This window comes from Belonocnema kinseyi, chromosome 7 (genome assembly GCF_010883055.1).
Source record: "Belonocnema kinseyi isolate 2016_QV_RU_SX_M_011 chromosome 7, B_treatae_v1, whole genome shotgun sequence".
In the NCBI taxonomy this organism is placed as follows: domain Eukaryota; kingdom Metazoa; phylum Arthropoda; class Insecta; order Hymenoptera; family Cynipidae; genus Belonocnema; species Belonocnema kinseyi.
Window position 1 is genome coordinate 104,116,907 of NC_046663.1, and position 16,812 is coordinate 104,133,718.

Below are 16,812 nucleotides of genomic sequence, written 5' to 3' on the forward strand. Positions count from 1 at the left end.
ATGGAAAAACAGTTCTTGTTTTATCCGGACCTTTTTAAATTTGTAATTTATTTTTAAAAGAGTAGATAGATTGTCGTTCTGAGGTCTCGATCTATTCAGTGGGGCTTTCTGTTCTGAAATGTAAATTACAAAAATTGTATAACCAATTATTTTTTCTAAAAGAAACTTCGCATATTTCACAAGCTGAGAATAAATGTAATAATCGGGATATTGGTCTAAATGGTAAGAATATTTAAAAAAAGAATAGGTTCATTTTAACACTAAAGGATTGAAATGGAAATTTATATTTTGTGATTATATTGTTTTCATTTTAACTCGGATTTTTTTAACTAGTTATGTTGAATGAAAGACAGATGTATAAATAATGCAATATGGCTTTATTTCTCAAGATACAATCGATATACATTATACATAGATTTTTTTATCAAGTTATTACAGGAAGATTGTCACCTAGACCCAGACTCTAACATGTTGATCCCAAGAGCAGCTAGCCAATGCCATTCCATTAGGCGACATGCAGATGGAAGTCACTCGATTCTCATGTCCATTTAGCATACCTTCGTCGGAACAAATAAAAGAGGTGAATAATTTATGACTGGTAACTCATGAATTATTGAAGCTCAAGGAATTATAAATTCATTATTTAAATAGAAAATGCGATTTCCATTGCCTACGGAAAATCTTTTAATTTTTAGGGTTTCGTAGGCTACGACGGAAACCTTTATAACAATGTTCAGATTCCCGTCTGTCGTGGAAAAATATTTTCATCCACTTGTTTATTATGGCTTTATTTTTATTAGTGGTTAAAAACTAAAAAAAAATGACGAAATTTGGCTAAGAAGGAATGGGGTTCTAAGACGACCCCTATCTTGAAAACTTTTCTTGTATGCGGATCCTTCTCATGAATGACTTACATTTAGGCTTTTGTTTTTCAAAGCCCTATGACGGAAGCCTTGCTTTTAGTCAGATTTTCTTCCTGGATGACTCAAATTGAAGCTCTTGACATGTATAATTGCAATTAAAAATCAAATGTACTTTTTTATATTGTTTCCTTAAAGTCAGTGGTTAGATAACCTGTAACCTACGAAACCCTTTCGTAAGAGAGCGTACCGACCTCATTTGCTGGATTTTTAAATTTAATTTTGTATAATTTGATTGGAGTACACCTTTTTTGTTCTTACCATTGTGTTGAGCTTTCAGAGTATCCCATATGTGAATCGAATTATCGTCACTGCCACAGAATATGAATCTGCCACTAAGGGAAAGAGCACAAGATGTAAACCCGGGATTCGAATTTGGTGGTTTAAACGTTGCTAGTTGCTGATCCGATCTCAAATCCCATAATCGAGCCGTTTTATCTTCAGAAGCTGTTACGAATCCTTGACTTGATGGGTGATACTGTAAGAAAGAAATTTCTGTAACTTCTGTAAAATTCTGAAATTGTTTTAGTCGAGCTTTATTACTTCTATTTTTTCAAATTTCTCAAAATTGAAAAGTCACTTTTAATTTGTACTTACACAGACTGAATTTACATCCGACTCATGCCCAAAGAAAGTTTGTTTAGCTTTTTCTTCCCGCAAGTCCCAAAGCTTACAAGTTCTGTCAACTGAACCAGTAATATAGGTACTCATATCTGGAGCCAAACTCATTGTACAAACATCTCCACAATGTGCAGAAAAATCGGTGGTCTTTTTATTAGCTTCCAGGTCCCATATGCATCTGGATTTTATATTAAAAATGTTTCAAATTAGGAATTTCTAAATATTTTCCGTATTTAATCTACATTTTCTGTTAACAAAGTTTTTTAGTTGAGAATTATTTATATTTCTCGTGCGGGAAACTGGGATCGTAATTTTAATTTGATTGAAAATTATCTTACACTTTCATATCTCCTGAGCCTGTGATTAATTTCGAATCGTCAAGGAATCTGCATGAGGAAAGAAATCCTTCGTAGCCAAGAAGCTCTCTAACCATTTTCGCAGATCCGGTTGAGTCTCGGTTGTTCACGTCGTAAACAGTGCACATATTATCCATGCCACCACATGCAACAAAATTTCCTGAGGGAGAAAAAGCCACAGACATGACCCATGCTGATCGTAGTGGGATGACCTGGACTTTATTACCGGTCCAGGAATCCCAAATAATTAGCTTTCCATCTAAAGATCCAGTTACACAGTGCCTGAAAATTGAAGGGAAATAGAACATTTTCATTTTTACTTTAATTTCAATCTTTAAATTACAGAAATGTATTTTTAAAATAATAATACGAAGGTTTAATCACTCTTGAAATCTGGTGTACAAGCCTTCGTGAAATCATTTGAAATTTTTTGAAATTTCATGAAATCTTAAAACATTTTGAAGTCTTTTTAAATTTCTTTAAATCTTCCATTGTTAGAAATATTCTGAAATTTACCAAATTATTGCGTTACAAAAGAAGCAGCGGAAAACTTTATGTAATTTCCGATATTTTTACGTAACTGTTTATTAAATTTATAAAACTTCTAATTGAATTTTTCGAGCATTTTGATAAAATTGCAAAATTTGTCATGAAATTTGATTTAGTTAAATAACGGTATTCACATCGATAAAAAGATTTGTTTAAGTTTATTTTAGATTTTAACAAAAATAAACATCATTTTCGGTTACATGTAACAATCATAAAACTTCCAAATCTGTTTCATAAAATTAAGATAGTTTATAAAACCTTTGAAATCTCTTGGAATCTTTATAAATCTCTGAAACCTTTGAAATCTGGAAATCTTGTGTAAACTCTAAATTCGATTGGTTAACCCCTCACAATAATCATTGATCATTCACAAAGTTTATTCAATATTTCATTTATGAAGCGAATCTAAGGAAGTTTACAGAAGCTCAAATAATATATTAATTCCTCGATTTGGATTGTTTACGGCACGAATTGAAAATCTTTTTATTTACTTTCTATTTCAGATGTAAAATTATTCTCTGAGTTTTTTCAACTGAAAATGACTGTTAAATTTATTGTTCAATGCTTCTAGATTAGTTTAACATTATCATTATTATACATTAAAATTATTCACTTTTGATCTCGTCTATCTTTACAAATTTGAAAAGCTCTACATTGATTAAACCTGTAGGTTTGGCAATAACATTAAAGTTTTAAAGTTTTTTTTTTTGCAATCAGAAAAGATCAATTTTCTATTTTTCAAATTTTGAGATGACTCTTAAAGCCCCTGACCTACTGTCTCCACTGTAATGAACTGAATTCACTTTGTTAATATGGCCTTTGAGCATCTTCTTTGTTGACATTTTCACTTTCGTAGCATCGGCTACACTACTGCATGCTTCTTCCAATGTGGTATCTTTTTGCTTATTCTGATCCTCCTGCAATAAAAATGGTAAAAAAATACCTCTTTAAATTCATGCGTAGGTAGTTAAATACAAAAATGTAATTATAAAACAAAATAACGATTTTTAATTAATTTCAATATCGAGACACTGTTATTTTTAATAAGGTAGGAAATAAAAAATGATTGTATATGAATACTGAGAATATCAATTTCTGATAAATCACTAAGATTTATTTTATAAATAATAGTTTGGAGATTATTACGATTACATATAATTTGTCAAATTATACCTTGCACTTGTTAATTAAATCTTCGAGTTCCTTTTTCAGGCCTGTAATCTCTGGATCTTCTTTCACCATTTTTCACCGTTTTCAACAAAACCAGAGCAAAGGAGAAAAACGACAGTAAACTTATCTACTGATGATCGATGGAAACATACTACGAACTAGTTTCCGTCAAAATGCAAAAGAAGCCTCAGCAGAGACTACTGCCCCAGTAATCATATTAAATCAACGTTTAATCCCATTTGCTGGGCATTACTTCAGCTCCTATGCTTTATTTAATTAGTTTTCTTTTATTATAACAAAAAATATCACAGAAAAATTCTACCAGAAATATACAAGTAATGCTTCAGGAAAACTTAGTTTAGTTAATTTTAAATTCCAGTGTCTTTATCTGATCCTTCGAGTGAAAGATATATTTCTAAAATTTTCGTTTGTTATTTTTATCAATAGTCGTTTCCCCTAATTATCCCTATTTTCACATGTAGTAGTCTGGAGAAGCCTCAAAAGTAAAGAATTAGCTTTGTATTCTGATCAATTTACGATTTGGTTCAAAATCATAGCATTAAAAATTTGGGAAATAGGCTCTCAAAATTTGCAATGCTTTAAAAATTGAATAATTTTTTCTTTTTTTTTTAATTCAATGCTTTCAAAATTCTAGTGCTTCTGGCACCTAAAAACTTTAGAGATTGAATTTTAAACTTCAGTTTCAAAGCCTTGAGAGTTCGATATTTTCAAAAAGTTCGAGTTTTTGCAATTTTGTTAAGTCAAATATTAATTGTAAATATAATTTAGATTATGATAGAATTACAATTTTTCGCTTTCAAAATTCCGATGCCCACAAAATTTCAGTTTTAGATTAACGTTTAAACATTTTCTACTTTTATATTCTTCTTTCTGTCAGTTTGAATTTTGATCAAATTTCCGTTTTCACAAATGATGCGTTTGAAATGTAACTTAAAAAATTAGACTGTTTTCGTGGCCTTAATTTAATTTTCAATTAGTTAAATTTCATAAATTTATATTTTTTAATTTGTTCCCTTCAACATTCAACTAATGGACTGTTCAATTTTTCTTTCGTTTGAAATAAGTCCACATTTAAACTCTGCAAAATTTTCATCTTTTAAATTTCAGGATCCATAATCATAGTAGAAAATACTATGCAAAGGCTAAAACTAAAATATATTATGAAATCGAAAGGTCGTTTTCGATTGTACCGTTAGACGAAAATAGATTCCGATTTAAAAAATTTAGAAATCCTCAAAAGTAATTCAAACTCAAGAAATCGAGTGCAGAGCGTTCTTTAGATCGACCTATAATCGCTTATCAAACCGTGAAAAAATTCAAGCGAGCGGAACCATTCGGAATAGGAAATTCACGAAGACTGTCGATTCGGTCGTCTGGATCAATTTTTTGTTAGAATCAGTAAAAAACTCTGATGTTGGCTTCCACTTTCTCATATAAATTGCAAATTTCGTATGCTTCGTTTCAGTCTGGTAGAACAGCTTCAAATGGAATGTTGATTATAGAATTTTGTGTACGGGTTTAATTAATGTTATTAGTCTATAATTCCGTAAGTCTAAAGAAATTTTTCTAAAAAATAAAAAAATATTGTTTCTGTTTTCTATTGGGAATTAAAAACGATGTCACTACGCGGGCTGTAACATCACAATAAAATTTGAAAATAGTATTAATTTGTAGGCCCTGACTAGTATTACAAAGTTTTCTGTAAAAGTAACTAGTAAAATATAGGGCTAGGGCTAGTAATATGGAATTTTCCGTAAAGTTAGTCCTGAACGAGCTGGAAAAGGGGCTATCCTTATGGAAATTCCGTAACAGTAGACAGTTGGACTTTTTACATTTACTTTTTTGATAAAGGAAATTTGATTAAATATTTTTATTTAGATTCTTTGTTGGGATCAATATTGGATTTTTTTGTTTGGTTTATTTTTTGTTGTGCTCTTGAATATAGTTTATTTCTATTTCAACATAAGTATTTTTAATTAAGAAAAGCAGATTAGAAATAAATAATTCTTATTTCTATGCCTACTATGATAATGATGAATTGATGCAAGAAAGGTTGGAAAAGTGAACAGTGGGTTTTAGAGAATTTTATGTTTAAATTATTTTCAATAAAGTAATAATTGATAAATGCTGTGATATTTTGTCTAATATATTATTACAATCTTTCAGTGAATAAAGCATGGCCAAAAGTGAAATAGCGCATCTTTTAGTCTTCGTTGGCTTGTTCCTGAGCTACGTGAGTAGTGAAATACAATTTGAAACGTGTAATAAAAACTTAAAGCGAGATCGCTATGTCAGTAGAAACAACGTAAATTCTTCCTGTGGCTGTGATGAATCAAGAAAAGCCCCGAGGATCATCACATGGTCCAATAAGAAGAGAAAGTGTTCTTTTATGAATATCGACAATGATGGTAAATTTGAAACATTTTTACATTCTCATCATTATTAATAGAAGCTGCTAGATTCTGGTGAATTTAGAACTATCTAGTTTTCGTAAAATCTTGACGTTTTGAGATCCCCTGAGTTAAAATGTGGAAAGTGTTTGAGAATTTTTTATGTTTGAAATTTAAAACTTTCTAGTTTGAGGCGTTTAAATTTTTTAAATTTGAATCTGCCTCCATTTAGAGTATTGGACTCTCAAATTTTTATTGTGCTTAATGTACAAAATTCTCATATGGATGAAGAAAGAATTTTAAATATCTAATTCTTAAGGTTTCTAAAACTTTTCATTTAAAAATGTATGTATAATATTAAAATAAAAAGTTTTCCAAGTTATTAATATACAATTATAAGCCCTTCTAATTTATATTATGAAATTTTTAGTGCTTTAAATTTGAAATCGTTCACAGTTTAAAGAACAGTTTTATTGTAATAGTTTTGAATTACAATTTTTAAGTTTTTAATTTATTATTCTTGGCAGTTATTTAAAGAACTTCTTTCAGGAATTCCCAGACTTTTCATTTTTTTAATTCCTGATTTGCCCCGACCAATCAAATTTCCTGAGTTTTCCCTGATTTATAGATTTTTTCTGACCTGCGGCCGCCCTGAGAATTTCCTCTCTTTGAATACTTTAATGTTACAGTTCAGTTTTTTTAAACTTCGAATTTGAAATTTAAATAACTTGAAAATTTTTTGAAACCTGGGAAAACACGAAAATCGAACTATCGAAAATATGGATCTAAGTTTTGAGTGTTTACCCCCACTGTTTAAATTTGAATTCTTAGGATTTCATTTCGATGCAAATTATTTAATAAATGTTAGCTTTCAATAATAAAATTTGCTTTACATAATTGGATTACCGTTCGATTACCATGATTTGTAAGCAGCTTTTAGTTCGGTTACATTTAGATGGAGTGTATTTTGCAACGTTCAAACTACTTTCATTCGTTGGCTAATACTAACTAATAATAATTTCAGTCGAGAGTTTGCCGAAAAGTTCAATGGGGTTATTGCATATTTTCTAATATATTTTTGTCCTATAGTGAAATTAAATGAGCGCTAAACGTTGAGCATAATTAATTTAGGGAAATTAAAAAAAGTTTTAATATTCTTTTTAACTATACTTTTTAAATTTGTTGCGGGAATATGAGGAATTTTTATTGGGCCAGCGTCGGAAGTAAACATCAGTCTGATTAGCGCAGTTGATGGGTGAATTAATGTAGCCGCATTCGTGATTGGAGTAAACGTGAGCTATTTTCACGTTTTTTATTTAAAATGTGTATAAAAAGATAAAAAGTATGAACAAGGATCCAAAAAGGTGTTAAAATGCTTAGAATTTCACTAAAATCGGAATTTCGAAGTGTAGCAATAAATAAATTAAATTTATTAAAATTATTTAATAAATTATAAGATAAAAAATGAATATTTTATAAATAATTAATAATATTACAAACTGTCAATGCGAATGTGCCAAAAATCATGTCAGATGCATACTTCATTAGTCAATAGAGTCACTGTAAGGAGGGGGGGGGGGTCTGCCTTGTGATCTTGATCTTTTTTGCTTTTGGAAAATTTGTATAAACTTACGGAGTTTTGAAAACCATAATCTCACTGATCCGAATTATATGCAATTAAAATTCACTGAAAGGTATAAAATATATAAAAAAAAAATTTAACAGCCGAATATGCCTTTGATAAAAAACTGTAAAGTATAAAACAAGAATTTTATATCATTTTGTTTGTTTTGTTTAAATTAATAATGAAATCCAAAAATAAAATAATTTATTACCTCCAATTTCGGAATAAAATTATGGAAATAAATTGATTCAGTGTATTCGACATTGTTACATGCTAAAAAAGGCGATTTTTTACTATTTGATTATTCATTTGATGCATAACTAACATTTATCAACTTTTCAACAAAATATTATTGCTTATCAAATTGTTTAGTTAAAAAAAATTAAAAGTTTTTTTTTAATTATTGGAAGTCTTTAAATAATTCGATTTCTAAGATAAGAAATTAATAGTTTATATGGTGCCCGTAAAAATACAAATTTTCTTATTTACTAAAATTCCACGCCTTAATTTGATAAATAATTAAATTTCGTTGAACATTACATAAGTATCAGTAAAATATCTAATGAATAATCAAATAGAGAAAAAGCACGTTTTTCTACAATTTTAATAAACTCTAACCGTACATTGATACACATGATTGTTTAAACAATCAAATAATTATTATAAAAAAACCATGGAACATAAAACTCGTTTGATTTTGAAAATATCATTTTTAATTTTTCTTGCTGAAAACCAATTGTTTAAAGAATACGAAGTGGTTTAAACTTTAAACAATTAAATATTATTACAAAAATTGATGTGTGTTAATAATATAAATAATAAACACATTCAAATTATTAAAAAAATTAGATAAATTTTATTTAAAATATGGTTCTTAACATTAATTTTAAAACACGGCCACAGATTATATATGCAAAGAAAATAGTATGAAATATAAACTTTATAACTCTGTCTAATACGTTTAATGATTTTATTTCCAAAATGTGCATCTTAATTTTGAAATTTTAATTTATTTTATTAATAAATTCCATTATTTAATACAATAAACAAACGTCATGGTATAAAATTAGTGTTATAATTTGAAAGGTGCATATGTTATTATCAATTAGTCTCGGTACATAATTTTATTCTTCAACTTCACTTTGAAACAGATGTCAACCATGCAAAAGTACCGGTTTATGAGCAGAGTTGCTTTCAAAATTTATAGAAGTCTCACTATAAAGAAAGAATTAATTAAGTTTTTACGTAAAAGAAAAAATGCATAGGGCAATTTATACATAGAATAAAAAATCGTTATTATTTGTATTGCGGAGAAAATAACATAAAATGAGAAAAACTATTTAAATATGTTTTTAATAATAATTCTGATATAAAAAAATTGAAACTATAAAAGATTTATAAATAATAAAAAAGCAGAACCACTTTTTATATACATTATAAATATAAATAAATATAATCTAATATAATAAATATAACTCCAGTAAATTTTACACGAATACAATTTTTGTTTGTAATAACAAAAATTAAACATGTTTTTTCAAAGCACTTTCCTTTGAATGTTTTTAAACTGTTTGAAGCAGTCGATGTTTTTGGACTGTTCTATACTTATTTTGTGTGTGGGTGTCATCGGCGTAAACTTCTCATTTCCGTACACGGTAGACTCGCCACTCGGTAGTCGTGGACGACCGGGCCCGTGATACATTCAGTCGCATTCAGTCGGAGCCTCATGTCTGCGGAGACTGTGTGTCGGTTTTCACAATTTTTTTTGACAATTACGTTAAAATGAATGCCAAGTATCAAGTTTTTTGTTGTTTTTTAGTGTTATTTTTTGCAGCCGGCGAGGTAAAATCCTCGAAAAAGGATGGTAAATACACGTTATTCTGTAGTAAACATTTTTCTAGAAAATCTGAGATGTAAACGATCCCTGATTCAGGGATGAATTGACCGAGATTGTCAATTTCTTGTGATAAACACAGCCGGGCTAAAGGTCTTTAACCTTTTACTTTTTTCGTCATAATTTTACGATGCACGAAAATATATTCGATGTGATCTTGATTTAATTTAATTTCTATATATTTTAATTAATAAAAAGTTGATCCATTATTGTTTTATTTGAATTAAAAAAATTTTCCTTGTATTTATATTTTTTAAACTGAAAATTTTTACATTCTCTGCACGCTCGTCGGTACGTATATGTATTTTTTACTTCTTTCGGGTCATTTTTTGCCTTTTTCCATCATTTATTTTTTAGGCTCCGAAGTGCCAAATTTCGGCAGTTCTTTTTTTTAAACTTATAACCTTATATTTAATTATATTCTTAATATTAATTTAAAAAATGCTTTTGTTATTTTTGTTACGATAAATAGCAGTAACTTATTCAGTTATTGAGTTTGTCGGTTCAGGTATTTTGTAAATAAAACAAAACAAAAAAAAGTATTTTAGAAGAACGAAATCATTATTTAACCTGTTTTTCCCCAAATGAGTGGAAATTCCAAAAGTTTATTGAGTATTTTAAAACGAGAAATAAGGAATACTTTATTTGTTTAAAGAAACATGATTAACTAATGAATATTAAAAGTTAGTAGAGTATATTAAACCAGAGATTCTGATTAAACTTTATCCTTCTATGCGTATATATTTCTTCTTGCAAATAAATGAATATTGGAGCAAATTGCATCATTACCGTATACAAACCAGAATTTCTGTTGTATATTTGTCCACAAGAACACTATCATTTATACTATAATTCAAAATTCAATCATTACTTATATTTTATGTTTCAGATTTAGTGACATTACAATATTTTAATACATATCTTTTAAGATTTTCGAAAGTTTCAACTAATTGATCTTTATCACAAGTATATTCGCTGTAGAATTAACTCTCTTATCCAAAAATGAATTTTTTTAGAGTGAAACAAAAGCTCATCAATATCTAGTTTTTAATCGAGTCAAATTACTTAAAAATAAAAATGAAAAATTTTACAAGTTTGGGTTCTTTTTCTATTAAATAATTCAACTTTTATCAAATTAGAAAAAAATAAATAAAAATAATGAGAAAAAAGAAAAAACATAAATATTGCAAATAAAAACACTTTTTATCTTCCACATTGCTTGATACATTTCGAGATTATGGAAGATTCATTACTTCTGTTCGAGATCTGGAAAAGTATTTAAGACTTTATTATTCTAACTATTATTTATTTTTCCGTTAAAATGATTATTATATTGAAGAAATTTAATTGTCCCAAATGTGCTACTTTTTTCTGTTTAAATACTGAATATTGTTTTTTTAATTCTGTAGTTAGCATTCTTACAAATTTTGATTTACGGAAAACTGAAATTACAACATTTATATAACTAAATTGATCAATATCATATGGTGATTATAAAACGAAAAAAATCGAACTAAACATTTCTGCAGAATTAACATATCTTTATCGCTAACTTTACTGATTTTTCTTGTTTTTGTTATCTCTTATATCCGGTAAAGTGATTCTTAGCCTGCGTGACAGTCGACATTTCGATGAAAAAGCTGCTTTTCCACCCTCGTCTTTCTTGGAGGGAAAATAGGTTCTAAATTTGTAATACACGTATCGTTCGAATATACATTGGACTCTATTAATAGATTTCTCTAAAGAAATTTTAAGTTGGATAGAACTTTCAATCGGGTGTTTATCATAATACGCCTTACTTTTTTAAATAGCGCAAGATAAAGTTTAGTATCAATCAATTATTAAATGTTTGTGTATCAGTCTAGCTGAAATTTGAATAAAATAATTCTGTTAGGTATAATAATTATAAAGTATAATAATAAAATAATAGTATAATAAAATTAGGTATATACTAATGATTTGATTGTATATTCTGTCATTCTCAATGTAATAGAAAAAAGCAGTGTATTTAAAAAATGGCTTTATAAATAATAATATTAAGTGACTTTTACAAATATCGCAACAACAAAAATATATATATATATATTTACTTCTTTTCAAATCAAGTATATTTTCTGAAAATATCTGGAATTGATTTTTACAACAAAATTTTCTGTAAATTGTTTTTCAATGTCTTTCTTAGAAATGCTTGCGAAACGTGACTTCTTCCACGTCACGTAAAGAAAAGACTCCAGAGCGTAGGCTCAGTGCATGCACTGGACGTAATGCGGTTCCTCGGCACTACTTTTTCAGATGACATAATCGACACGTTGTATTAAACCAAGCCTTAAAATTGAACGATCAGATCTGACGAAGCTTTTAACTTCTTTGTGCATTATTTAAATTTTAAAATTGCGCCACAATAAATACAGTCACTGAATCATATACTAGAAATTGTGGACAATTACGAGTTACAAATAATCTTCCATCCAAAGGGAAAATCAGAAATCAAAAAACAAAACTGCCAGATAAGAACATTTTGGAGTTTCTCTTTAACCAGCAACATTCGCTGATAAAAAAATGGAAATTTTCACTTGAAAAATCTATATTTAAAACAATATTGGTTTCAAATGTGAACATATGTGATTTCTGAGAAGGTTTTAATCAGATTAAAATGCATTATGAGCATTTTGAATGCTATAAACCATAAATCAGATTGTGTTTCCGTATTAGAATTGCTGGTAATTCCCTAATTGACATGACCCCAAAGATATTAATTAAAGTGCCTATACTTCGTTGTTAACATTAGCAGATCACTTGGAGCTTTCGAATCTTGTCGAGTGTGACACTCTTGTCCCGTTTAAGAAAAAAATTATCTCGGAACATTGGATCGTCCTTTGAATAATAAACGAATATTTTATTAGCATTGCTATTGATTCATTATTGATTAAATTCGGGAAAAATATTCTGCATTTAATAAAAATACTATGAGTTTGGAAAATTTTTCTTTTTTGTCTATATCAGGATCACCATTAAAGCGAGAAACCTAAATATCAAACTTAAAATAATCAATGATAGTGACTTTTTTACACTGGATACTAAACAAATTATCAATTTAAATTAACAATTAGAAAAGTAACTTTGATTGTTAATTCATAATACGTAGATTTACACACCATTTTAGAAAAATTTGAAGTGACTTTAATGTACTTAAAGTATTTAAACTTAACGTCTGAAATGTTAAATTTGTAACATTTTCAAATAAAAAATCTTTACCCTTCAACATTTCCATTTTCAAGGTGTAAAATTTTAAAGTTTTTATTTTTTATTTTAATATTTGAATTGTGATTCCCCTACATTTAAAATTGTTCGAATGGAAATGCTACCACAGTGAAGCCCTTCAATAGCCCTCCATTCTATAGCCCTTCCGAGAAAATTGGCACTATAGAAGAGTTTCACAGTAATTTCAAATTGTTTAACTATTAAGACTTAAAATTTTTAATTATATTATTTTTGAATAACTTCACTTCGGCCTTTAAAGTTTTGAGTGCAATTTTTTATTTTTACAAGCTTTCAGTTTGAAGTTGAAGCCTCGGCAGAAAGAACGTAGTATCGACACAAGTTTTGAGTCCATGGAGTTCTATAGAATTATTCTTTTTTTCAAACTGTTTTTCTATTCCACGGAAGCGCTGCACTCGCCAAACTGTCAACAAAAATGTTAAAATTTAAGTTTTAAAGAAATCTGAAAATAGTTGTATTCATTTACTTTGTATCAACCTCACATATCAAAAGTTACAATTAGTACTTTTAAACTGGTATAAAAAAATACAATTGAATTAATCAGAATGCAAGCAGAAATGAATAAAAGGGCTAGGGAGGCTCGAAAAGCTTAAGTTAATAAAACGGAAATAGAAGTACCAAGACTATAATGTCCAAACCCGGTAACATCATACATATTAATTTAAAAAAGAAGAATTATTTTCAAAATTGGTAGAATTCAATTTTCAGGTTTTTCTTGACACTGTAGCGATTATTTAATTATGACAATTTTCAATTAAACATTGCCTTACTATCGAGACTTTATTTTTAAGTAATATAATTTTCAAAGATTTAAAATGGAAACCAAAAGTTTCAATGTTTCAGTCGACATTATACGATTTTGGATGCTTTCAATTCAAAAGTGTTTAATTTCAAGCAATTTTATATGAAATTATTCAATTTTGAATGCTTCAAACTTCAAATTCATAAATTATGTGGGTTTTAAATGTAAAATGTACAATTTGGAAAAATATATTACAATACAATTATTCGATTTGGAACATTTAAATTTGGAATTTCAAATCGATTAGATATAAAGTTCTTTGAACTTGAAACTAAATTATTAATTTATTTTTAAATTCAAATTTCTTGAATTAAGTTTTCAATATTATTTTTTTTAAACAAAGCCTAATTATAAAGGCATTAAAAGAAAACTTCTAACTTAAATATTGAACAATATTTAGGACTTTCAATGGAATATTGTACAATGCAATGTTGTGTGCTCAATACTTTAAATAATTGTTTGAGTATAAATATCTCGAAACAAAACATTAATTTTATAGTTTCCAAATTTCCGTTTGAAATTCATCAATTATTTAAATCCTTTGAAGTTGAATGTAATGCATTTTCCCTTTAAAGTTTGCAACCCGTTTTAATTTTCTATTTTAAAATAACTTTTAATTTTGATGGTTTAAAAATTAAATAAATAGAGAAAATACTTCTGTTTATTATATAAAATTTACGATTTCAGACGTAGTTGTCTTCACTGTTGCCACAAATGATACCGACGGGTTCAGAAGGTACGTCAGATCCGCGAGAGTAAACGGATTTGATGACAAACTAAAGGTCTTAGGATTTGGAGAGGTTTGGAAAGGTGGAAATGTTAGAAAATATGCAGGAGGAGGGCATAAAGTAAACCTCTTTAAAAAAGCTCTCGAAGAATACAAAGATGATACTGAGAAAATTATTATCTTCACGGACAGGTAAAGTTGAACATTCTTCAATTTACATCAAAAATTAAAGCCGCGAAAAGAATTTTTAATTGTAAATTCTGTTTGTATTTTTTCAGTTACGACCTGGTGTTCCTGTCAGATTTGGACACAATTTTAGAAAAATTCAAGGAGTTCGATTCACGAATCCTCTTTTCTGCCGAAAGCAATTGTTGGCCAGATAAATCTCTTGCTTCGAAATATCCTTCTGTTGCTCGAGGAAAACGATTTCTAAATTCTGGGGGTATTATTGGATTCGCCACTGATCTCTATTCCATTTTATCTTATCGAGAAATTGAAGATTCTGACGATGATCAGCTATTTTTTACACACATTTATCTGGATCCGGAATTGAGAGAGAAACACAAAATCAAATTAGATCATAAATCTGAAATCTTTCAGAATCTCTACGGAGCAGTAGGTAATTAGACAAAAATAACTGGATTATATCGGTCAATTAAATTAAAATTAATAGTAAAGTTTTACTTAACTAGTTAATAGATTTTAAAGTTTAAAGTACTCTTAAATTTTAGCTGATGTTGAGTTGAGGTTCAAAGGAAACGATGCTTATCTTCAAAATACTGCCTATAACACCGTTCCGTTAGTTGTACATGGAAATGGAATTAGTAAAATAGTTTTGAATTACCTCGGAAATTATTTGGCCCAAGCCTGGAGTCCCGAAGAGGGTTGTTTAAATTGTTGGGACGATGCTATCGAATTACCAAAGAATAAACCTGAAAATTATCCAGTAATTTTGATCGCTATATTCATCGAAAAACCGATGCCTTTCTTGGAAGAGTTTTTTGAAAAGATTTACACTCAAACTTATCCGAAATCAAAATTGCATCTTTTTATTCATAATCATGTCCCTTACCATAAGGATGTCATTGATAACTTTATCGAGAAGCATGGAGACGAATACAAAAGTGTGAAGAAAATTCTACCGGATGATAGAATTGACGAAGTTGCTGCTCGTAATTTGGCAATGTATGAATTTTAAAACATATAAATGTTCTATTTATATGGTAGATATTGGCTTAAAGGACATAGAATTCCAGTTCGTTTTATCTAATTTTTAAAAATTTGTGTTCTTTAATTTTAGGGATCATTGCTTGTTAAAAAAGTGTTCTGGATATTTCTCGATTGACGCAGAAGCGCATTTAGACAATGAACACACCTTAAGATTGCTGGTTGAACAGCAAAGAGGGATCGTTGCGCCGCTACTTATAAGACCTTTTAAGGCTTGGAGTAATTTCTGGGGTGCCGTTACCGATGACGGATTTTATGCTCGCAGTTCTGACTACATGCAAATCATCCACAATGAACGAAGGTATGTAAAAAAACGTGATAATACCTAGCAATTAGTCTTAAAGTATTTTACTTTGATTGCTGCAAAATATCCTTTTAAATAAAGAGAGAGCCTTTGAATTTCTGACGGAAGTAAATAATACATTTCAACGAAATTGCCGATCTCCATGGTTTACAATACATTTTCTGAATGTCTGAAAGTTAGGAGAAAGCCTGAAATTAAAGATTGCCATGGAATTTTATTTCGGAAAATATCAGTAAAAAAGCGGAAGTATAAGAAGTCCAGAATTTTGAATAATATTTAGGTTTACGATTACAAAGTTAATTGATATTTTCTCCACCTGGTTTAAATAAATCCAGAAGATACAATAAATTGACTTTAATTTGTTTTTAACGGAAAATTATATATTTATTCAAATGTTAAATGATGGCCATTCGAATATAGTTGGACTAAGTTTTAATTTACTATAATAAAATGTGATTATATTAAAATTATATTAAATTTAAATCTAATAGAATTTAATTTAAATTTCATGCTGTTCATTTTGAATACATTTTAGTGACTTGAATTTTATTTGAATTGCTGGACATATTTTTAATAACAAGATCACATCATCGGATTTTAATTACAATTGCTATACTTTAATTTTAATTTAAACTTCCATTGATTTGAAGTTATTTTTATCTATTAGAATTAAAATTTCCAGAGGTCAATTTGAATTTAATAGAATTAGATTTTAACGGATGGAAATTTAATTTAAATTACTGCAAATCTAGAATGTTATTTGAGATGCTAGAGTTCACTTGGAGTTTAGAGAATGTCAGAATACAATTTGAATTATATATATACAGGGTGGACATGCTGGGGCTTACCAAAATGTATGCAACACCGCATACACTCTCATAAGAATAGCATTATCGTGTAAGACGGGTTGCATACTTTTTGGTAAGCC

The 16,812-nt window shown here is 28.5% G+C and overlaps 3 protein-coding genes across 7 annotated transcripts in view; 1 reads left to right on the forward strand and 2 right to left on the reverse strand.

Annotated features, from left to right (window-relative positions):
- Nucleotides 1-356: 356 nt before the first annotated feature.
- LOC117177573 (guanine nucleotide-binding protein subunit beta-2) lies at nt 357-3,779 on the reverse strand. Its single transcript, XM_033368396.1, has 6 exons — nt 3,620-3,779; nt 3,218-3,363; nt 1,880-2,179; nt 1,518-1,719; nt 1,182-1,398; nt 357-557 (listed from the first exon to the last, which is right to left on the reverse strand). Exons 1-6 carry the CDS (start codon nt 3,686-3,688, stop codon nt 451-453), a joined length of 1,041 nt encoding a protein of 346 aa, XP_033224287.1. The 5' UTR covers nt 3,689-3,779; the 3' UTR covers nt 357-450.
- Nucleotides 3,780-4,990: 1,211 nt separating this feature from the next.
- The window catches only part of LOC117177572 (procollagen-lysine,2-oxoglutarate 5-dioxygenase), a 30,014-nt gene continuing 18,192 nt past the window's right edge, over nt 4,991-16,812 (forward strand). Inside the window, exons 1-6 of one of the 4 annotated variants that reach the window (XM_033368394.1) lie at nt 4,991-5,183; nt 5,804-6,045; nt 14,314-14,545; nt 14,632-14,972; nt 15,085-15,538; nt 15,654-15,881. In XM_033368394.1, coding sequence (XP_033224285.1) covers nt 5,814-6,045; nt 14,314-14,545; nt 14,632-14,972; nt 15,085-15,538; nt 15,654-15,881 — 1,487 coding nt within the window. In that variant the 5' untranslated portion in view covers nt 4,991-5,183; nt 5,804-5,813. Of the gene's footprint in view, nt 5,184-5,798; nt 6,046-9,331; nt 9,516-14,313; nt 14,546-14,631; nt 14,973-15,084; nt 15,539-15,653; nt 15,882-16,812 lie in introns of those variants that run through there. The other 3 variants (XM_033368392.1, XM_033368393.1, XM_033368395.1) reach the window with 3 other exon arrangements.
- The window catches only part of LOC117177576 (immunoglobulin domain-containing protein oig-4-like), a 10,168-nt gene continuing 5,985 nt past the window's right edge, over nt 12,630-16,812 (reverse strand). The window contains exon 6 of one of the 2 annotated variants that reach the window (XM_033368401.1): nt 12,630-13,227. The gene's annotated coding sequence lies outside the window, so the exon portion shown is untranslated. Of the gene's footprint in view, nt 13,228-15,952; nt 16,054-16,812 lie in introns of those variants that run through there. The other variant, XM_033368404.1, reaches the window with a different exon arrangement.